The sequence below is a fragment of the Notolepis coatsorum genome (genome assembly GCF_963971535.1).
Source record: "Notolepis coatsorum genome assembly, chromosome: 4".
Taxonomy (NCBI): domain Eukaryota; kingdom Metazoa; phylum Chordata; class Actinopteri; order Aulopiformes; family Paralepididae; genus Notolepis; species Notolepis coatsorum.
Window position 1 is genome coordinate 40343491 of NC_140168.1, and position 24451 is coordinate 40367941.

The 24451-nt window shown below is 44.7% G+C and overlaps 1 protein-coding gene across 1 annotated transcript in view; it reads right to left on the bottom strand.

Annotated features, from left to right (window-relative positions):
- Positions 1-11944: 11944 nt before the first annotated feature.
- The window catches only part of mfsd2ab (MFSD2 lysolipid transporter A, lysophospholipid b), a 37224-nt gene continuing 24717 nt past the window's right edge, over positions 11945-24451 (bottom strand). The window contains exons 13-14 of the mRNA XM_084312476.1: positions 23256-23432; positions 11945-12777 (exon numbers count right to left, since the gene is read on the bottom strand). Of these exons, the coding sequence (XP_084168602.1) occupies positions 12723-12777; positions 23256-23432 (232 nt within the window). The 3' untranslated portion in view covers positions 11945-12722. The remainder of the gene's footprint in view (positions 12778-23255; positions 23433-24451) is intronic.

Sequence of the window (24451 nt, forward strand, 5' to 3'; positions counted from 1 at the left end):
ATGCCTTTATCTCAAGCCGACTCGACTACACTCCTTACCGGCCTCCCGAAAAAATACGATGATAACTATTTTATTGCAATGCACTATTGCATTATTTTATTCTATTTTACTAACTATTTTATTGCACTGCACTATTTTACTTTGTATCAGTGATAAGCAAACCGTAAACAAAGATGCATATTAACACTTTCAGTGCCAAAAGGCGCTGTTTACTGTTACTGTTGAAAGGCCAGCGCCTTTTAACATGGGGATACGTGGCTGTGTTTGCAGGCCTAAAGCTATATTATATATTATAGCTATGGATCTAATAATATAGTCGATTGTCATTGAGTTTCTTCCGGTCAAGGTGCAAAAAACAGATCATTTTTCCATCCATACATTTCCGTTTTATATCGTCGTGAATATGAGTGTAGTTTCAGGGTGGTCTGGTGTCATTTCCAAAATGACAGACACCAAGCCACATCATTTCAAATGGAGTGCAATAGCGGCCGCAAGGTGTTAGGCGGTGGTATTGGACTTTTGAGATCTCAGACCCATCCCCAGTGATAACACAGGCTGCCGGCATGTCTTTATGAATGGAAATATCGAATAAAAGAAACAACGATGAAAACCCGACTATACTCTGGTTTTCGGGGGTCCTGGCGCTCAACGTTCGGCGAGTTAACCCTAGATCTTAGATCCTAATATGAAAAACGATGTGATTTAATGTTCTATGTCTTACCTTGACTTTGTCTATTTTACTGCTATCTATTTTATGCTTTATGTTTGCACTTTATGCATTGCTCTTGATCTGCCAATGTTGTGCTCATTTTATGCCTGTCTTTTTGTACTGCTGTGAAGCACTTTGAGCTGCAATTCTTGTATGAAAGGTGCTATATGTAGCACCCTGAATATGTGGCTATTATTCAGAAGTGCTGACTTGCCTTTTATCTCCCCTTGGTGCACCAAGACATATTAACTAGTTTCCATTGATATTCCCTCGAACAATGACGCAGGTTTCTCCTTCTCTCACCGGCTGGAATATGGATTATAAACAGTAAACTGGATCATATTCTATCCACCCAGTGCTTCCTGTGGGGCTAGTTGGCGGTACCAGCAGGGGGCGGCGGTGGCAGGCGGAGCGTACGAGAGAGACGGAGAAGGAAGCAAGTCAACGGGAACGGAAGTGAGGAGGGCCAGCCTCTTCGGCGTTGAACGTGAACCGAGAAGGACGTGTGTCGTTGAGCCCCGTTGTGGACCACACGGGTGAACGTATTGAACTTGAGTATATTACGGGTTATATCAGAAATATAAGCGTAGTAGCGTGTTGCATGTCCCCACTGAACAACCCTAGTGATACTACGAGTTATTCTAGAAGACAAGCGGTATAGCCAAGTGTTGGCTTATGTTAAAGATATCCCCTCCAGTGAGGTGCCCAGCCAGCGTGGCTTGAAGAGGACCGGTGTTTAGAGGCACCCTGCGTCATTGTATGTTGCGGCTAGAAGGAGGGCTGTCTGGGACCCACAGAGTAGCTTCAGTTAAGGTAGGGCCAGATTATTGTCGCGCATCGACCCAGCACCGGCCGCCAACCGCCTGTCTTCGCCGGCGTTCGGCATCTGCTCTGCACCGGCTGTCTTCAGCCCAGCACGGGAGTTCGTCCCGTCCAGCAGAGGTCACCATCACCCAGCACGCGCTCTCAGCCCGCTACTGCTCCCTCTGCTCCAGCCCCGCTTGCTAGCGCCCCGTGACGAGAGCGTTCGACGCCATCTTATCACTCGGACAGTGGTGGTGCGGCGAGGCCGCCATCTTGGTTGAGTACATTAGAGCTTCGGTGCTCAGTATCTTATTGCACAGTACACAGTGTGATGCGGCCTACGGGTGAAGCTAACGTTGCTAACTACAGTTCATAGGGGTACCCCATAAACATTACATGCCGGCATTAGTATAGGACTTTTGTTTTGGTAAAGTGGGCCCACCTTTTTCATTTCCTTTGAGTGTGATAACGTGTTTGTTCTTTAATAATAATTTCCCATCTAATTAACCCTTCCCCTGCGGGAAGGTTACTGACCAGTGGTATCATAAGTAAAGCCTTAGAGAGGTACTATCCTTATCATATAATTAAAGCCTGAGAGAGGTATTATCCCTGGTACTAACCCAGACGTGGGTGATGAGTCAAGCACATTGGTGTATAATATAAGTGTCTAGAAGGTATTGAGTTACAACTTGGGTAATGGTAAGATTCCATCCTATTTAAACCATTGCCATTAAATCTTTGTAACTGAACAGTACAATTAACTATAAAGAATTAGTGGGAGTTCTGTGTGCGTGTCCCTTCCTGAGCCTATAAACAACTGTTTTGGTGTGGGTAACGTTAATACCATTAACCCCTTCCTATCCAACTCTTCCCTTTTTACTGTAAGGTTTCTAATGTCACTGAGGGAGGGTACTGCTTGCGGGGGGAACTAAGTTATTTATTTACAATTCAGTCACTAGGTGTGGGAGGGTTAAAGGAGTAATTGGGGGAAGTGAGAGCGAGTTGGGGAGTACTGCTGACCGCCCTGGAAGGGAGAGGAAGACCAGAGTACCAGACCAGGTTGGTAAATCCCGGGCCCCATCCACTCCCACTGCCGGCCTCCAGTTGACGCTCCAGACCCAAAGACGGAGGTGCAGTCAGACGGAGCTCTACTGTGTCTCGCTACCCAGTGGCTGTGCACACCCGTTCCCACGAAGCAGGGATAATCCACCCTGCTACATATACAAACAGTGTATTATTATTATTATTATTATTATTATTATTATTATTATTATTATTATTATTATTATTATTATTATTATTATTATTATTATTATTATTATTATTATTATTATTATTATTATTATTATTATTATTATTATTATTATTATAAATTATTATAGTTTGCTTCATTAATTAAAGGGTGTGAATTTAAGTGTTCTCTAGTGCCTTTTGTCCGCTTTAAGGTGGTGGTATAAGTTAAAGGTTGTGGTGTCGAAGTAAAAAAAATCCTATCTGGGCTAAGCCCCGGATCTCCTACAATCCTAAATCCCCCCCTGGGCAGCATCAGTATCAGAAGCAGTATCGTGCAGAAAAGATCCTGAAAGAAGGAGAAATACCTGCTGACTGAGTAAACACCAGAGATGGAGAATTTTTTTTGAGACAGGGTTTTTTTTTTATCAATGATTTAAGTGCAAGGGAACAGCGACAGAAGCGTAAAAGTGGAGAGCAGCTTACAAAAGAAGCAAGGAGAGGAGAGAAGCAAGCGAGGAGAGGAGAGAAGCAGTTAAGAATAGGTTCAGCCAGTTAACAATGTTAAGTGTTATGCGTTTTAGTAAACATCTCCTGAGGCCTAGAAAAATGTTGTTTGGCCAGAGGCTTGGCTCTCATCATGCCTGAGTCAGTTACGAACAATCACACGCACACACACACACACACACACACACACACACACACACACACACACACACATGTATTTGTCTCTTCAACCCTGTTAATAGGGCTGGGTATCGCCACTGATTTCCCAAAACGATTCGATTCCGATTCACAAGGTCTGGATTCGATTCAATTTCCAATTCGATTCAATGCTATAAATGGTTCAAAGAACCCTCTAACATGTTGCATTGTTAAAAATATCAATGTTTACATTAAGAATTGACTCTCAAGCAGTTACATGAATATACTTTTTATTGGAACATTGGCTTTTGCTTATATCACGTCTGGGTGATGTCTCAGTAAGTGGTTTTAGATGTATTTCCACAATATTTTGCCTCCACTTTGCACAGCTTACATATGGCTTTGCTTTTGTCCAGCTCTTCTCTGTCGTCATGTTTTTAAAATCCAAAATGCAACCAGACCTCTGCCTTTGCACCTGGCGGTGACTTGAGTGATGCTTGATCCATGTTTTTAGATTCAAACACCATGATGTGGTGTTTTTAGATTCTGGACACGAGACTAATAATATTATAATAATAGCGATCTTGGGATTATGAATCTATAATCGCTCATTCAAATGAAGATCGATTTTTTGAACCCAGCCCTACCTGTTACCATCTTCAACCCTGTTACCCTAGCCTATAGGCCTAGTCTCAACCCTGTCACACCTACATTTTTATTAATTTTTATTTTTTATTTTTTAGTTTATGAAAAAGTAATTTAATGTTTGTTGAACATCTGAAGTTAAACCACATCTTTGATCAAAGATGATGAGGTTGCTGTCACAAGAAGTGCTAATTTCAGGCTTTAGTATAGAAAAAGTGTGAGATCTTGTGTAATCTTTATATTTGCAATTATTTAATTAGTGTGATCTGATTAATAGGAAAATATAGATTTGATTACAAGTACATTTAATAATCATATTCACACAGCTTTCATAGTGTTCACAACGGAATTGAAAACGAATAGTGCCCATATCATAGAATAATGACCAATAATAATAGGGATTTGATGTTTTTCTGGAAGTTAAATATGTCCTTAATGTTGTGGGATCTTCAGAAAAGTAATACATTTGGTGAAAAATCTAGAAATGCCAAAGTCAAAATCGTACTGGTTTTGTGGAATGACTACTATTACTAGATAATTCAAAAGAAATACTAACCTTCATACTGTCTTTTACTATCATGCACTTTGCTACTAAATAATCTCCCAGTCCCTTGCCTATAATTTTTTTTTTAAATGCATTTTTATTTTTTTTATATATATAGCTACGTATGACCGGTAAGTATAAAGGAAGTTGGGTTTATCTAGACAGGTGCCTAAGTGTAGCAGGTAAGGTATAACGGTAAGTATATTAGGTTCCATTATTTTACCAATAGCAGATCAGACAATTCTTCAGCCATTGGGGTTCATAGAAAATATTTTATTGGCACCACTGCTGTACAAGTCTCTTTTTTCACATGAAAGACACAACAACACAATAATAATAATACATAAGACATCACAGGACAGAAACATATTGCAATAATGACAAGACAATAGAGATCAAATAGAATAAATAAAATTAAAACAGAAATAAAAATGTAATTATATTGATAGACATTACAAAAGAGATTCCTAATTACAACAATAATTGTTCACCCAAGGGCTGTCTACTATTAACAAACCTAAAACATATTAGCCATTGTAGGTCATTCACCAGGACAGAGCGAAATAGTAAATTATATACAACTCCCAATATCAGTAACGGGGTCTATTGTAAGAATAACATTCGTCTGAGCCCAATAGCCAGCAAGGCCACTGGACTGGAGACCAGAAGCAGAGCAGCCATTGTAGTGCTGTACAAGTATTTTAAAGTGTTTTATCACTCAATAAATTAAATTAATAATAAACTAAATTAATTGTATCACTATCAAGTTGCCCCATGGCATGAAATTATACATTCATATTAATTCAAGTATTTGCATGTGAGTGAAAGGTACATGCATCGTTTCAAATATTGTATTGCCAGTGCCACCAGTGCTGTGCTTATTTATTTACATTTATACAACTGGTTACAAATCAAACAAAGTATTTTAAACAAGTGTTTTCTCACTTAAGTATTTGTATGAATGCAAGGTACATACATAATATTTTATTGCCTCCACTGCTGTCAGACAACTATTTACTTCTCCAAGTATTAACATAAATGACCACTCATTAGCAGATCAGACTTTTCTCTTGTAGTACTTTTACCACTGGATGGCACTATCACTAAATACCACCTCTGCTTGTAAATGCTGTATTGTGCAACAAGCTCTGGTAAATATACAACAGGTTATGGGCCCAGATTGCGTGTATGCTTTCCACAACGCAGTTGTGTTTCCGCGTTCCCGTTTTGCGCTCTGATTGGCCGAGCGCACACATGCGCATGAGCCGCGACAAGCCCTTCAGCCAGGCAGCAATACTCAGCTCCACTTAACGCAATTTATACAAATGGAAGTATTGATTTCGCCGCAACGAATCATTAAAAAAAGATACCGTTAACTGGAATATGTTGTTTCTTTACACATATGTTGGATTATGTAATTGGTTTGTCATGACAAACCAATAAAAAATCGCGAATTAACCGGTGGCTACAACAACACACAGTAACTACATGCATCATTCTTGAAGTCAACTTCCTGTCTGTTGTTGCTAGGCAACTGCAGCGTGGGGGGAAACTGCCCCGCCTGGTACATTGTGTACAGTTCATTTAGTGCAGAAACGGATCGTTAAAGCGTCAAATTAAAGACTATCAAGCGGAATTTTCTTCAGTCCTTCACAATGCCAAAGAGCTGCTGTGTTACGCGTTGTACTAATGACAAAAACAGAAATCCAAATCACAAGTTTTATACCATCACGGAGGAAACAGTGGCTGGTGGCTAACGTTCGGCTAACTCGCTCTGTGTTGTGGTCGTGGTAGCTACATGCTAAGCTAACGTTAATTACATAATATCGAACCGATAGGAGCTTATCTTATCTAATCTTACGTGGATGTTTGATCGGGTAGTGGCACACGTGGTACCACCACGTAAGATTAGATAAGATAAGCTCCTATCGGTTCGATATTATGTAATTAACGTTAGCTTAGCATGTAGCTACCATGACCACAACACAGAGCGAGTTAGCCGAACGTTAGCCACCAGCCACTTTTTCCTCCGTGATGCATCAGCTGGTATTATATAAAACTTGCGATTTGGATTTCTGTGTTTGTTATTATCACAAAACGTAACACAGCAGCTTCAATTTGGGTATTCGAGAGATGGCCATGTCTGCAGGTGTATGGACATTATGTCAAGTCAATCAGGGGGAGATCTTTGACTCATATCTCGCCTTAGAATCACCAGAAAGGCTTTCGAAATAGTGAAATGCCATGTTGGCCTCAATATTTTCAAAACAAATCGTATGAAAATGTTATGAAATGAACAAGAATGTGATAAAACATGTAATAAAAACGGACCTCAACGCATGCATTTGATGGTAGAAATCCGTATGGTCCCCCTATACCAAGATGGCGGCGGTCTCGTGACATCAGAGTGTCTTCGAGAATTGTTTACAATGAACGGTGGGGCTAATCGAAAGGACTGGACACGGACAAGTTAAACAGGAATCAATTAATTTAATATAACAGTCCGGTTCTGTGTTTGTTTGTGTCTGTAGATTGTTGGTGAACAACTAACTTTAGGTTAGTTTAACTTGTCCGTGTTCAATACACACAATTGTTAAGGAGATGCAAAAAAAAAAATCTGGGGTGGCACCTCAGGGGCACCTGAGATTTCAGGGGGGGCACGTGCCCCTGGTGCCCCAGTGGTAAAATCACCACTGTGTGAATGTGTGAGTCAGTGAATGGGTAAACTGTGAGGAACAAATTGTAAAGCTTCTGGATAAAAGCGCTATATAAATGCAGCCATTTACCATTCCAGCTTGGCTAAAGACTTCCTTACAGAACTGCATGGTTACCATCAGGGCTCTCCACAGATTTTCAATGAGATTTAGGTCGAGGCTCTGCCTCAAGTACATTCACCCTGTTGTTTCTGAGCCACTCCACTGTTGCTACAGCTCATGTGCGTTGGCTCGTTGGAATGCCAGAAAGGTGAACCTCCCTCTCCATTTCCACGTTCTTGCAGAGGGCAGCAGGGTTTAACTCAAGAATGCTTCTGTGTTTTGCTCCATCATTGGACAATGTGCAATTCATTTAAAAATTTTATACTGTAATTTTATATAGCAATTCATTTTTTGACTTAACACTGTGCAATAGTGCTCACCATTTATTTGGGGCGACAGTGGCTCAGGAGGTAGAGCAGTCGTCTGACAATCCGGAGGTTCCCGGTTCGATTGCCGCTCCTCCCGGGCAGCGTGTCGATGTGTCCTTGAGCAAGACACTTAACCCCTAATTGCTCCCAATGAGCAGGTTGGCACCTTGCATGGTTGCCTCCGCCGTCGGTGTGTGAGTGAATGGGTAAAAATGTGAGTAACAAATTGTAAAGTGCTTTGGATAAAAGCGCTATATAAAAAAGCAGACATTTATAAAAAGCAGCCATTTACCATTTATGTATTCATTGGAACTTTTTTTTTTTTTTTTTTTACTTCAGTGCTGACCTTCATTGTTTGCTTGTTGTATTGGTTGTCCTTTTTTATCGCTTTTTATTGTCTGTCAACTGCACTGAGCTACTGGATACCTGAATTTCCCCAAGGGGATGAATAGTATCTATCTCTATCCATTTTCCCTTCTATCCAGACAAGTGCCTGCTAACAGGATGCCACCTTGCATTTAGGCCAAAAGGTTCTATCTTGATTTTCGTCTGACCACATGTTTCTTTAATTAATTTTTTACATACTGTAGTTGAAACTGGACTCAATGTGGACTTTGTTGAGTTGTGGCCTCCTTCTTGCCACCCTAACATACATGGCAGATCTATGAGGAGATCTCTGTATTGTTGTTGACATACCGGTATGCATATAGCGACCAGTCTTTGCCATAAAATGCTGTAGTGTCCTTTGTAGAGGCCAGTGGCCTCTTAGTTGCGTCTCTGATTAGTCTCCTCCTTGCTTGGTCAGCCAGCTTGGATAGACAGCTTGGTCTCGGCCAGCTTGGATAGACAGCTTGGTCTCGGCCAGCTTGGATAGATAGCTTGGTACGCATGCAACTGCGTGTCACTAAAGGGTTTTGATAGACAGCTGGCTCGTTCCAATCATTTGACTTGGTCGTTTGTTTGATTTGATGTTGTTTTAGCTCCTGCCCCTTACTGGAATTACAGATTTATTTTCATATTGGTGTCAAACGTCTTATTTTATAATAAGATATAATTAAGAAATCTAAAATGTTGCCAAAAATCGGTGGCTGTCTATCGATCCTTTAACCCACTGTAATCAGAATGTGGATTCCGTTTTACTCACCGATGTAAAACGAAGCCTTTTACAAGCGGTGCATGGGCAAGGCTAAGAGAATAATCAAAGACTCCAGCCACCCAAACAACTGCCTCTTTGAACTGCTGCGGTCAGGCAAGCGATACCGGAGTCTCATGGCAAGCACAGAGAGACTCAGAAGGAGCTTCTATCCCCAGGCCATCAGGATGCTCAATGAACAATGATTGCTCAATGAACAATGATTGAACAATGAACAATAACAAGCCATCAACACACCCACAGCACACACACTCACTTTAAATAAACAACACACTGTAGCACCCACTTTACACTTTATATTTATATTATTGGTAAGAGAATTGCACATCTCTTCCTTATTCCACCTCACCACCACAAGGTGGCACCACAAGCTAAGCTATACCTCACCATTTTCGTACCAGATGTACATACTGTATATAGAGGTATACTGAACAATTGTTGTTTACACTTGTTTACTTGACTTCTTGACTTTCTATTTTTTACTTATTTATACTATCTTATTATTATTATCTAGCACACTCTCAGGAGCGAAACATTTCATGCAAAGTATTCTGTATTTCTGTATGACAAATAATAAAGAAACTAGAACTAGATTTTGATCACAGATTGGATGTTTTAACACTGACTTGCTGAGCTGGTAGTCTGTTCCCTTGACCAACTTGAGCTTGTCCAGAGGCACCCTCGACCAGCTTGGAGACACAAGCTTGGTCTAGGCCAGCTTGGAAAGACAGCTTGGTCTAGGCCATGTCCTGGTGGTAGTGCCACCTTATTATGGTCTTACGCGCCAGTGGATATTCAAGGACTTTTAAATATTTCTATACCCATTTCCTGATGGGTTCCTTTATCCCGAAGTTCTTCTGAAAGCAGCTTGTTGCTCATAATGGGTTTGTTCCTCTCAAATGCACTGCCCAGCCGAACAGCTGTCGAGAACAGCTGAAATAATCACAATCATAACAACTGAACACAGGTGGGGGGCAGTTATCTATCGTTATGAGTTATCTATTTATCTGAGTGTGTGGTCTGGTTACCACCCCAGAGCTAGTTTACAGATGTGAAAACATACATAACTTTTTTGTAAAGCAACAAAAGGTGAACCTTTTGAAACAGTATAGATTTAAAAGGGGCACTGTGGCTGGTGATGAGAGTGTGGTTTATCATGTGACACATTATTTGTCCTTTCCAACATTTTTCATCAATTATTACCCCCAGAAATTGAGTGGAAGATACATCAATTTCTTTGCTCTCCTTCCAGAAAATATAAAGAAATTAGATTTTTCTTTTATATTTAGTGATCCTTCAATTGGAACCATTTAGAATAGGTATGAAGACCAACGTTTGCATCATTGATAAGGACAGAATATAGAATATTCTATCCATACATTTTGAAATAGGTAACAATAACAAAGATTGTGAATACTTTTATAGCCATTATATGTTTAGCTGATAGTAGGGTAGAGTAGAGTCAAGTTGTTCCTTCTCATAATAACGAATGCAGACAGTATAGTTTTATCATCAATTAGTATTTATTAACAATATCAACATTTCTTTAATCTCAAAACATGTTTTCTTAAATAACTACAGTACAACAATGTACATAATTTCTTTTTCACTTGCCACAAATAAACAAAGATATTTACAGGTTTACATACACTATGTACATATGCACAGGGTGAGGCATGTATACAAGGCTCGGTGTGCTTTCCCATTGGATTAAAGCTCACACATTTGGCTAAAGCCTCTAGTCACGAGGGAGGGTCTCACAACAGCTCCAACAGCTAAAAATAAAAAATAAAAAATAAAAAGAAATGGAACATTTCTCATTTACAAAAAGCTGGCGGGTAGAAATGGCACCCTTTCTGTCAAACGTTGTAAGGTCTCTTCCCCCCCCCGCTGGGTTTCTTCCAAGAAAAAGGGGGAAACGGATGGCGTTTCAACCCCAGTTAGCCCGGCTGTCAACACATGTTGAACGATGCAACAGTACAGTATGTATAACATATGACACTGTATATAAATATATTCCACATCTTAACGACGTGAAAGATGTGTCGATCTTGCTTTCATGCAGATTTAGATATTGTAATGTATCCTTGTTGTTCCTTTTACACTATACATTTCCAATGTTGACACAAACACACACACACACACACACACACACACAGAACGCACAGTCAAAAACAGTGAGACTACAATAAGTTCACTTCCCCAATCTCTTTTTTTTTTACAATATGTGCTTCCCTTTTTGAATGTGTATGGGGCAAAACAGTAGGTTCAGACAAGGACATGCGTTAAAACGACTTCAGAAGTTAAAAAGAAAAGGAAAAGAAATAACTCCAATTGAGGTCTGGAGCTGTCTGCCCTTACTTTCCGCCTGTGAGCATTTTGAAATACTTCTTTGAAAACGAATTTGTTTGGAACAACTTTAAAGGCCTCAATCAGGATAAATCAGGAAGAAGCATGACATCCCAGTCAATTGTGAACTCAAAAAAAAAGAATTACTAAAACAAAAAGAAATACACTAAAATCAAAAACTAATAAATACTTAAATAATAATGATGATGTCACTAGATTAGTACCAGTTCGTAGCTATAGATTTGTCCCAATATTAAAGTCAACGAAGATCAATAAGAAAGAGGAATCCCTCTTCGTGGTCTTCAGTAGCCGTTCTATAAAATTTTAATGAAATTATTGGATCAATGTAGCAGCTACCGACTGCTCATCTAGTTTAGTGGTTTCAATACCATGTTGATGGAGGACTAAACCATGTCCGACACAGCGTCTACCTCCGATAGCTTACATGTAATAATATATAATCTCTTCGGAGCCAAGGCGATATGAGAAAGATCAGCCCTATTGGAGTTGGTAAACTACATGCAATACGTTTTAAACAAAACCCAAAAGTTCTACTCGATTTCTAAGAACAGAACTATACAAGAACAGCCCGTACATATTTGATGTTAGATGTGTAAACATTACACCAAAGACGAAGGAGAGCTTGTGGCTTGGTTCAATTTAAATTAGAATGTTGTGAAGAATGACGGGTCTAAAATGGTACGTTTCTCTCCCCCCCCCCCCCCCCCCCGTAATGCCAGACAGTACAAAATCATTCTACATAGTAAGAGAATGTAGAAAATAGGTGGAAATACTTGGTTAATAAATTATCTATCAAAATACCCAAGACCACACCTGGCAGTGAAGTTTGTAGAAATCAAACCAAAATGACTAATGAAATTAAGGCGTCATCAGGGGTCGTTCAGAGTCTCTCGTGACATATAAATCTCATGGAAGAGCATAACGCAGAGCATAACGAGCATGGCAGAGCATGGAAGAGCATAACGCAGCGTTCCAAATAGGTACCGAAAAGTTGACCGTTGATATGGTTTATACTGGGAGACAAACTGGTCTAGTTCCAGTGAGTACCAAGACTGGCAACACAAACAAAATCGGGTCCACTGAACGCATCACATTTCAAGGTTTTGTGCAACTATCATGGGGAACATAACTAGGCCCATCAAAAAAATAATAATAATAATAATAGTTTTTTTCTGCAGTTCTCAAAAGTAGTTCACTGTACAACCTGAATAATCAAGAAAAAATCATTTGGGGGGGTAAATCTCAGGTCTAGAAACTTTGTCACAGCTGAGGAGAGCAGTGCTTGTGAGAACGTGCGAGAAAAGGTCTTGGCGTGTGGCCGCTGCCACGACAGTCGTCTTGTCAAGTTAAACGGAGTTCTGAAGACACAGAGGAGCAGCAGTGTGGATTGGACAAGGCAGTGTTTCTCTACAATTCGATAGGCCCCAGTGCCTGTTGGTCCCGCCCAGTGCAAACAGCAGTCAAGTCACCCGATTGGTCTGTGGGGTTCCAGATTGTTCTAGATCATGTTGGCCATTTCTGTAGAGTCTGATTCGGAGTCCGCCTCGTTGTCCCTGCGAAAGCAAAAAAAGGGTAGTTTAGGCACGAGACAGGCGAGCAAACACTTGCAAAGAGAGAACAGAATAAATTGACAGATCTCAAACCCGCCCTGTTTTCTTGATCCTCCAATCATAACTATTGCTTCTCTCTGGGTTTGAAATCGGTCAATTGACTTGACACTAAGTCGAACGAGATTTTCTTTTTTATTTAATACTAATAATAATATATTTATTTGTATAGCACCTTTCATACAAAAATTGCAGCTCAAAGTGTTTCACAACTGAAAAAAGACACAATGAGCACATAAAGTGCAGAAATATAAAATCTAATTTTTTCACATTAACTCAATCAGCGCCAGAGGGCGCCGTTTACTGTGTGGTAAGAAGGCCACCGCTTTATAGGAATACGTGGCAGTGTTTGCAGGTCTCAAACTATATTATATATCATATGTGTTGTGAAGGGCCAGATTAAACCGAATATATATATTTATTTATATATATATATTTAATTGTATTTGTATATTCTCTAATATTCCCTGATATCCCTTGTATATTCCTTGTACAATATGCATTGAATATCCATTCTAGCCTACTGAACATCCCATAATAGTCTCCATTCTACTATTGGTCGAGACCTTGGTGCCAGGCTGCCATACCCCTCAGACCCAGTTCAGACGTACCGCTCGACATGTACGAACAAGTCTTAGTTCCGCGTAGGAATCTGACTACCGCACCACTAATGGGACTGTTTGTTCATAGTGCGTATATGTACTGCGCTACTGAAGTAGGACTTTCTTTTCAGTCCAGTTTCTTACCCTCCAATAGAGTGACAGACGTAAAGCCTCCCCGCGACGCCACGTGTGGGAGTAAGGCCAAGTTCGCCTACCATCGGTATTGAGACATCGTGTATATTAATATTTGAATAGTCATATTTGGCACTATATCGTCGAGTTGGACGTAGTCTATTAAGCTAATAATAGTCTGTTAATATATAGTGCTTCGTGCGGTGAGAATACTACCGTAGTCAGTACCCCATCGTTTCGGGCAGAGAACTGGCTGCTTACCCATGGTGGTTGACCCTATGTGAAGCTGCACCCGAGGAGCCCCAGAGCCGACGAGCGAGTGGACCTGTATACCGGATTATTCTACCGACGACAGCCCGCCTTCCCAGGCACGGATTATGCTTTGGATACTTTGATTATTCCATGGATAAAGACCCCCGACACTGCCGTGTGTTGGAACCCCCCCCCCTGGAGAGGACGCAAGGTGAGGAGACGCTCTGCAAGACGAGGTCGCTTCACGTCTCTCCCCCGTGGACCGGAGAGAGCCGGCCCACAAAGAGTCCACCTGCATTCATCTGTGGTCCAAGGATCGCCGGCGCATTGAACGGCACTACAGTGGGTTCACCTGGGATACCCTTGGCCGGACGAGGCAGCCGGATTCTACCCCCCCCCCCCCCTCCTACTCCTGTCGGCTTACAAGCGACCGGATTAACCCCCTCTAGTGTATCCAGCCTATAATCATTAAAGTATCATTGCTGTTATTCCTTAACTATTCCAGGTCGTATATTTACCACCTGCGCCTTCAGAGATTGGACATTCTCTATTGATATACCGACGAATACTCCTTGCCATAAAAGCGCATACTATTTCAATTCATAAATGTAATTAAGTGATTAAGTGCTTATTCTACACACCATCGCTGTGTAGAAATAAAGACCTGTTTCTAATTCGTACATTTGTGTTGGATCCGTTTCATCTACGTGAGAGTGTTCATGATAATATATTTATGCCGTGTACTGGGTGGCCGAATATTAAGTACAAAGGTAGTGGTAGTAAGTATCATATCTAGTAATACAGTCAGGGAATTGTACCCCTCAGTTACAATTGGTCCTTCGAACCGGATGGTAATTAGTGTAATATTAATATAGTGTTATTAATATTGAAATGGCCTATGATGAACACTCCACGAAACGATCCTCCTAACCAACGCCCGCAGCGCGAACGACGGCTCCCTCAGTACTTAGAGGCTTACGCTGTCAGTCAACAACCTAGTCTTCTACTAACAGTAAACGCGGTAAAACTAGAAAGTAAAAGTATGTCTAACCCCAACGCCCAGACTACCCCGACCATAGAGGCCCTTACGGGCTCTAATGTAACTGACCAAGTTCACGGTGGGGACCAGTGGGAACCAGACATGACTTCACACCCCGCCAGTACTGAAGAAGTAGTCCCCGATGAGTCCCGGGAGGAATACAACGCTACCGAGAGAGAACTCGGCACGGAAGAAGACGGGGAGAGCACCGTGGAGATAGAGCTCCAAGGCTCCGCAAGGAGTACCCCGAGGGAAGGCTCCCCTATACAACCGCCTTCTCCAGAGGCAGAGAGGACCCTACAGCAGGCCTTCCTCATCAGCCTGAACGCCGCTGCTGAACGCGACCGACTGCAGATCCAGCAGCGAAGCGAACACGAGCAGATACGTCTAGAAATAAGACGCATTCAGATGGAAGAGAATGTGGCCCGAGAACGAGCCGGTGCTCAACGGGACGCAGCGCGCGACAGACAGCAGTCGCAACTAATAGAACAACTGATCAGACGGACAACACCCTCTCCCTCCGCCAGAGGCTCCAGGAACTCGTCTAGACACACCTCCAGGGCGGCATCCCCTAGCCGAGTAAACAACCCTGAACTTGACCAACAGACGAGGTCTATACCCCCCACAGACCACCTCCCCCCACCGGTCCAAGCGAGACCTAGCAACCGGGAAGGAGCAGCATATCCTGTGGAGAGGCTAAACCAGAGACTACAAGCACTGGATGACCTAACTGAAGACGAAGAGGAAGAGGAGGAGAACCACGCCCGAAGACAGCACAGTACTCTACCGGACCAGGAGGTCCGGTACAGCCCAGGCTATACTCCCGCGGAGCTGCGCTACAGACCCCCGACTCTATACCCGGGTGAGCACTACGCACGACCCGCACCGAGGAACAGCACCTGGACAAGCGGGCCATGGTACACTGCCAGTACCAGCCCATACCAAGGAGCGGGAGGAGACTCGCCTAGGAGGCCTCTCCCCCAACGCTCGCCGATGTATCCACAGTCAGCGTCATACATTGGCACGCCTATGGTACCCGACTTCACCCAAGAGAACCGGGCCCAGTATACAGAACTCTGCATGTGTCTGGAGACCATGTTGGTGGATGTATTGGATGAACGCCACAAATACGCCATCCTACTGAAGCACTTAAAGGTACCCCGCGCACATAATATAGCGCTCGCCTACGCGACTTCCACCACCCCATACACAGCAGCGCTGGTAGCATTGGACCAGAGGTATGGGCGCATATGGGATTACGTGATCCAGGAGATCCGACACATCGACCGCTTACCCCCAGCAATAGACAATCGAGCACTGGACGACCTGTCCATCAGAGTGCAGTCCCTGGTAGGGATGTTGGGAGCGCAAAGAGAGAAGGGGAGGCATGAACTTTACGCCAACTCAAATGTGGAAAGGATCCTGGAGAAGCTGCCGCCCGCTCGTCAGGAGCGCTTTAGGCGGCAGAGGGACCACAGAGACCCGAATGGCCCCGAACCGAACCTCCTCGATCTAGCAGACTTCCTGGCGAGAGAAGTCAGCAGCCTACGGCTAGATACATTCGGACGGAGCACCCCTGGCTCCAGAGAAGGAACCAGACGACTAAATGATGGAAGAAGATCGGTGACTGTGATGCACCAATCGGAGTCAGTACCGAGCAGCAGGAGCCACAGTACCCCCTCCAGAACGGAGAAGTGGAAGATAGTGTGCCCCTACTGTGAGAAAGAACACTGGCTAGCGCAATGTGACTCCTTCCCCAAGCTGAACGCGGAGGAAGCAGGTCAATGGATAAAGTCCAACAAGCGCTGTTTTCGCTGTGCGCGCTCACACATGGCAGCCGAATGCCGCTTAAAGAAAAGGTGCACCAAGTGCGATGGAGCCCATCTGGACATACTTCACGACAGTAACAGACGGCGCCCTTCACCTGCACCATCCAGCCGCAAAGCGAGCGTCATGTACATCGATCCCGCCAGCAGCAGTGGAGCCCGAGTACTCCTAAAAGTAGTGCGTGTGACACTAAGCTACCAGAATAAAGTCCTGGACACTTACGCCGTCCTCGATGACGGGTCAGAGAAGACCCTGCTGCTCGCCTCCGCTGCGGCCCAGCTAGGGCTGCGGGGAAGCGAAACCCAAATGACAATTCGGACAATAAGACGAGATTTGAAGACGATAAAGGGCAAGAATGTCTCATTCTCTATCGCAGCAAGCGGCCAGCCTGAGCGACGGTACCAGATTGCAGATGCTTTCACCAGCCAAGAAATAGGACTGTCGCGGTACACATACCCCGTCGCCAAGCTGATGGAGAAATATGCACATCTGCGCAAGTTACCGATCCCGCTCATAGACAATGCTATGCCGACCCTGTTGATAGGCTCCGACCATGCAGACCTCATTGTCCCGATAGACCGGGTTCATACCGGACCCCGAGGCTGTCCTGCAGCAGTCGAGACCCGTTTGGGATGGACTCTCCAAGGCCCGCTCGCCAAATCTCTCAACCGAAGTACAGCCACTAGATGTCTCCACTCCCGAGTCACAGAGGGAGAAACCGCACTCCTGCAACACGTAGAGCGGCTATGGACCTTGGAACAAATGCCCTTTAAGAACGGAAAGAAAGACATTCGCTCTAAAGATGACATTTACGCCATTCACCTCCTCGAGACAGGGACCAAGAGAGTCCCGGTCAACGGCGTGTTGAGATACGCCACGCCACTCCTGCGGCGAGAAGGAATGCCTACTTTCCACGCCAAGACAGACGCCACAGAACGGTACCTGCTGAACACGGAGCGGCGCTTAGCCAAGAACCCCGCCCAAGAGAGTGTATACCGCGCTGAGATTGAGAAGCTCATCACAGCGGGACACGTCACAAAGATGGACATTAAAGAGGCTGACCAGACCACTGAATCGTGGTACGTGCCCCACCACAAGGTCCATCACAACGGTAAAGACCGCATAGTATTTAACTGCAGCTACCAGATCGGATCCCAAAATCTGAATAAAGAGTTACTGCCCGGTCCCACACTCGGCCCCTCCCTACTCGGCGTTCTACTCCGCTTCCGCCAGGAAAAGGTGGCCATCAGCGGGGACATTAAAGGAATGTTCCTGCAGGTGAGATTAGTAGAGGCGGACAAGCCCCTGTTACGGTTCCTATGGAGAGAGAAGCCAGGAGATGAGCACCCAGCCATCTACCAATGGGAAGTCCTCCCCTTCGGAACGACGTGCAGCCCCTGCTGTGCGACATTTGCACTACAGAAACATGTAGCAGAGGACCCAGCAGCGGACGAAGAGGTCCGACACAGCGTAAAGAACAGCTTCTACGTAGACAACTGTCTACAAAGCCTTTCAACCCAGGAAGAAGCCGAGGCTCTCCTGATTAAACTCCGCGCCTCATTGATCAAAGGCGGCTTTGATCTCAGGCAGTGGGCCAGCAGCGATCCGCAAGTACTGCGCAGCCTCTCCTCCGAGGACAAGGCAGCCAGCAGCGAGACCTGGATGGCTACAATCCCGGGAGAAGCCCAGGAGATGACCCTGGGATTGGTGTGGCGATTCAAAACAGATTCGCTTCACTACAGACACAAGCCCCTGACTACGGAGCAGGGAAGGCCGGCAGCGGCGCCGACCACCAGACGGAGTGTGTACACAACACTCGCCCGACAATATGACCCACTAGGATGTATTCTACCGTACACCACCAGGGCAAAAATGATTGTACGAGCATTGTGGGACAAGGACCAGGGCTGGGACGACCCCATTCCCGCACACCTTGCATCCACCTGGAGAGAGTGGGAGATGGAGCTCCACTCACTCCCAGGCGTTAATATGCGCCGAAGCTACTTCCCACCCACGGTGAGGCCAGAGACATGTAAAATGGACTTACACGTCTTCAGTGACGCCTCAGAGGTCGCATACGGATCAGTAGCCTACTTGCGGGCCCAAGACCAGGGGGGAGAGATCTACACAGCATTTGTCCTCGCCCGCTCGAGAATAGCCCCACGCAAGCAACAATCTATCCCACGTCTAGAGCTCTGCGCAGCCCTAGCCGGAGCGCACCTAGCCACGCTCATCCAACGTGAGCTCACCATACCGGTGTCTAGAATAATCCTGTGGTCAGATTCCACGACGGTACTCGCCTGGATCAAATCGGACTCATGCAAGTACAAAGTCTTCGTGGGAGTCAGAGTCACCGAGATTCAAGACTTAACCGAAGAGTTAACCGGAGAAACAGAGTGGCGCTACGTTGATACAAAACAGAACCCAGCTGACGTCATCACCCGGGGGATGCCCCTGGATGACCTCACCCGTCGCAATGTCTACAGTGACGGCCCCGCATTCCTAAGACTCCCGGAAGGACAGTGGCCCATGCCTATCCCGAGGGAAGCAAGTCCAGAGGAGGTGGAAATTAAGAAGTCTGTGTTCTGTGGATTGAGCACCGTAGCCTCCACCGACCCTAACATAAACGATTGCACGTCCATAGAGAGTGCACAACAAAGAACATTCCTGCGGTACCACCCGGAGTGCAAGTCCCCCGCTGATATGTCAGCAGCTAACTACGAGGAAGCAGAATTGCTTCTACTGCAGCGAGCCCAGAGAGACTCGTTCCCCGATGAATTGGCCTGTCTACAAGGAGGAAAGCCCGTCCCATCCGACAGCAGATTAATTCACCTGGCCCCCGAGAGCGACGCTCATACCCTCATCAGAGTGGGTGGTCGCCTACGCAGAGCCCCCAATCTACCGGATGACATTAAATACCCGATCGTATTGAACAGCCGACACAAGGTCACGGAGCTGATTATAAAGAAATACGATGAGGATGTACATCACGCAGGAGCAGAAAGAGTCTTCGCGGAAATCAGACGTCGTTACTGGATCCTACAAGGAAGAGAGGCGGTACGACGCTTCCAGCGAACATGTCTAGACTGCCGCAAGTGGCGCGCGCAGCCCAGCATACCAAGGATGGCTGACCTTCCTCCATGTCGCCTCCGAATCGGTGACAAGCCATTCCACTCAACGGGTATGGACTGCTTTGGCCCGCTGCACATAAAGAAAGGAAGAGGAACCGAGAAGCGGTGGGGTATTGTATTCAAATGCATGACCACCAGAGCGATACACATCGAGCTTCTCCCGACCATGAGCACAGACTCATTCCTTATGGCCTTCCGTAGATTCACATCACGGAAAGGAAGACCGTCTACCCTATTGTCCGATCATGGGACAAACTTCAAAGGCGGCGAAAGAGAGCTGAGAGAGAGCTTCCAAGCTATGGGCCCAGAACTTAAGACCCACCTCGCTCCAGCACAGGTTGATTTCCAATTCAACCCCCCAAACGCACCCCACTTCGGTGGCACTTGGGAACGAGAAGTGCGCTCCATAAAGACAGCCCTGTACGCAGTACTTGGGGCCCAGACTGTGGCGGAAGAAGTCCTAATGACAGTCCTCACGGAGATTGAGGGAGTACTTAACTCGAAGCCCCTCGGATATGTCTCCAGTGATGTGGCGGATATCGACCCAGTTACCCCCAACACACTCCTGATGGGGCGGCTAGATCCTGCATTACCACAGACAATGTACCGGCCTGAAGAAGCGAACGGCCGACGAATGTGGAGGTACAGCCAAGTATTAGCCGACAAGTTTTGGAACAGTTTCCTACTGCACTACCTACCGTCTCTACAGACCCGCCAGAAGTGGGTAAAGGAGAGAGACAATTTGACAGAAGGAACAGTCGTCATGATTATTGATCAATCACTGCCCAGAGCTATGTGGCCGGCCGGCCGCGTAAGCAAAGTGATCACCGGTGCCGACGGCAAGGTCCGAGCAGCTGAAGTGCTCGTCCAGGGTCGCACTTACACCCGTCCCGTGGCAAGGCTCATAGAACTGCCTCGACTCCCAGACACAATCGATGATGACCATGACCCTACAACCCTATGACTTTGTGAAGTTGACTGACCCCTACAGCAAACCCTTATGTGTAAATAGACAACGCGATTAATCTGTCTCTGTTTAACTGATTAGGTCTGGGACCTATTCAGGGGGTGGCTGTTGTGAAGGGCCAGATTAAACCGAATATATATATTTATTTATATATATATATTTAATTGTATTTGTATATTCTCTAATATTCCCTGATATCCCTTGTATATTCCTTGTACAATATGCATTGAATATCCATTCTAGCCTACTGAACATCCCATAATAGTCTCCATTCTACTATTGGTCGAGACCTTGGTGCCAGGCTGCCATACCCCTCAGACCCAGTTCAGACGTACCGCTCGACATGTACGAACAAGTCTTAGTTCCGCGTAGGAATCTGACTACCGCACCACTAATGGGACTGTTTGTTCATAGTGCGTATATGTACTGCGCTACTGAAGTAGGACTTTCTTTTCAGTCCAGTTTCTTACCCTCCAATAGAGTGACAGACGTAAAGCCTCCCCGCGACGCCACGTGTGGGAGTAAGGCCAAGTTCGCCTACCATCGGTATTGTGACATCGTGTATATTAATATTTGAATAGTCATATTTGGCACTATATCGTCGAGTTGGACGTAGTCTATTAAGCTAATAATAGTCTGTTAATATATAGTGCTTCGTGCGGTGAGAATACTACCGTAGTCAGTACCCCATCGTTTCGGGCAGAGAACTGGCTGCTTACCCAGGGTGGTTGACCCTATGTGAAGCTGCACCCGAGGAGCCCCAGAGCCGACGAGCGAGTGGACCTGTATACCGGATTATTCTACCGACGACAGCCCGCCTTCCCAGGCACGGATTATGCTTTGGATACTTTGATTATTCCATGGATAAAGACCCCCGACACTGCCGTGTGTTGGAACCCCCCCCCCTGGAGAGGACGCAAGGTGAGGAGACGCTCTGCAAGACGAGGTCGCTTCACGTCTCTCCCCCGTGGACCGGAGAGAGCCGGCCCACAAAGAGTCCACCTGCATTCATCTGTGGTCCAAGGATCGCCGGCGCATTGAACGGCACTACAGTGGGTTCACCTGGGATACCCTTGGCCGGACGAGGCAGCCGGATTCTACCCCCCCCCCCCTCCTACTCCTGTCGGCTTACAAGCGACCGGATTAACCCCCTCTAGTGTATCCAGCCTATAATCATTAAAGTATCATTGCTGTTATTCCTTAACTATTCCAGGTCGTATATTTACCACCTGCGCCTTCAGAGATTGGACATTCTCTATTGATATACCGACGAATACTCCTTGCCATAAAAGCGCATACTATTTCAATTCATAAATGTAATTAAGTGATTAAGTGCTTATTCTACACACCATCGCTGTGTAGAAATAAAGACCTGTTTCTAATTCGTACATTTGTGTTGGATCCGTTTCATCTACGTGAGAGTGTTCATGATAATATATTTATGCCGTGTACTGGGTGGCCGAATATTAAGTACAAAGGTAGTGGTAGTAAGTATCATATCTAGTAATACAGTCAGGGAATTGTACCCCTCAGTTACAATATGGATATAATACTATTGCCCATTTGACATCGAGTATCTATCGTTCAATTTGTAAAAAAAATAAATATATATATATATATATGTATCCATACATTCCCGTTTTATACCGTGGTGAATATGAGTATAGTTTTAGAGTAATCCTGTCTAATCCCAGAAAACGACGCTATGCAGCAATATGTGCATTTCACAAAAAAACATGCCGTTTCTCAGCTGTATACGCTACTATTTCTAAATAGCTGATCGTCACCAACGGAATACGTTACACACACACACATTACACACATACGCTCGGATCGCAGTGAAGGAATTCTTGGATCAACGCAAGATTGATACCATATAGTCCTTACCTTGACTAGGATTCTCCAAAAAGAATATTCCAATTATCTGATCGCCATTCCAAGTATTGATGTCGATCGTGTTGCCAACATAATCCACCAAAGAACATGAACCGGGAGTGCTTGATTCTCCCAATCCATGTGTTATAAACGCTTGTCCTGCCCGACAAGGAAAACCCCGCAGGGACACTTTAGAACGACACACAGCCCAAGCCAGAGTTTCAAAGGATGTGCAATACCGGCCACAAGGCGGCAGGTGGCGGTATTGGACGTTTGCAATCTCAGACTCATTCCCAATGATAACACAGGCTCCCTCGATGGATTATTAAAAGAAATAACGATAGAAAACCCAACTTTTCTCGGGTTTGGCGCTCAAGCGTCGGCGAGTTAACCCGACTTTATTCGTGAGTGGCATCCAATGAGTTAAAATCTAAAATCCCAATAGGCTACCTTGTTTATGGTTTGATTCAGTTTAAAAAATACAGTTTTTTAAATAGTAAAATAGAATAGACAACAGTGCAATAGTGCAGTGCAATAAAATAGTAGAATAGAACAAACAGAAAAATGATGCAACAGTAAAGTGCAATAACTGCTCTTACCGCAGTTCCTGCAACAATTTGCGGTTGCCCTGTCTTCTCTCCTCATCAATTGGATATGACCAAAATATGACCAGGCCAATCAGGATGAAAGCAATGGGCCCGGCGGACACCAGTATTTTCAGGGTTAAATCCACCTCCGCCGGTTGGGTGCAACCTCTAGGGATGTAGCCTGCATAACTGAGAAGAAGACACACCATTAGCACACTAAACAACCTCTAGTGATGTAGCCTGCATAACTGAGAAGAAGACACACCATTAGCACACTAAACAACCTCTAGTGATGTAGCCTGCATAACTGAGAAGAAGACACACCATTAGCACACTAAACAACCTCTAGGGATGTAGCCTGCATAACTGAGAAGAAGACACACCATTAGCACACTAAACAACCTCTAGGGATGTAGCCTGCATAACTGAGAAGACACACCATTAGCACACCATCAATGATCAAAATCTAAATGAACGAGATTCAGGGAGAGATGAGACATAAGAAACCAAAGTTCTCATCACATGACTATGACTGATCATGGCCATCATCATAAAGCCATTCATGTGACACATGCACTAAGCAGCAACACACACACACACACACAGTGACCTACAACCTTACTGCGCTAAATCAGATGAGCGGTTACAGGAATCCTATGCTTGTTTTGATGTGGGATTTGGGGCCTGTGAGATTTGGCTTAGCCTCACGTCATTGTGTGTGTGTGTGTGTGTGTGTGTGTGTGTGGAGGGGGGGGGGGGGGGGTTGTCTACAAGACTTTCCAGCATGTTATGAATGCCAATATGCTAGTAATAGTAATATATTAGTAGTAATAGAGGTAATGGTAGTAGTAGTAGTAGTAGTAGAGGTTGTAGTAGTGGTAGCATTAGTAGAGGTTGTAGTAGCAGTAGTAGAGGTTGTAGTGGTAGTAATAGTAGTAGTAGCAGTAGTAGAGGTTGTGGTAGTGGTAGTAGACGTAGTAGTAGAGGTTGTAGTACTAGTAGTGGTAGTAATAGTAGTAGTAGCAGTAGTAGAGGTTGTAGCAGTAATAGTAGTAGCAGTGATCAAATGAAATGAAATCAAATTTATTTGTAAGGCCCGACAACACATGTTAATGTCCCCATGGGCCGGACACGTCTTCTTTAAACAAGGCAAGAAGAAACATCACAATAAGTCAAGAACAAACCAAGAACACCATAAGGTCCAACAA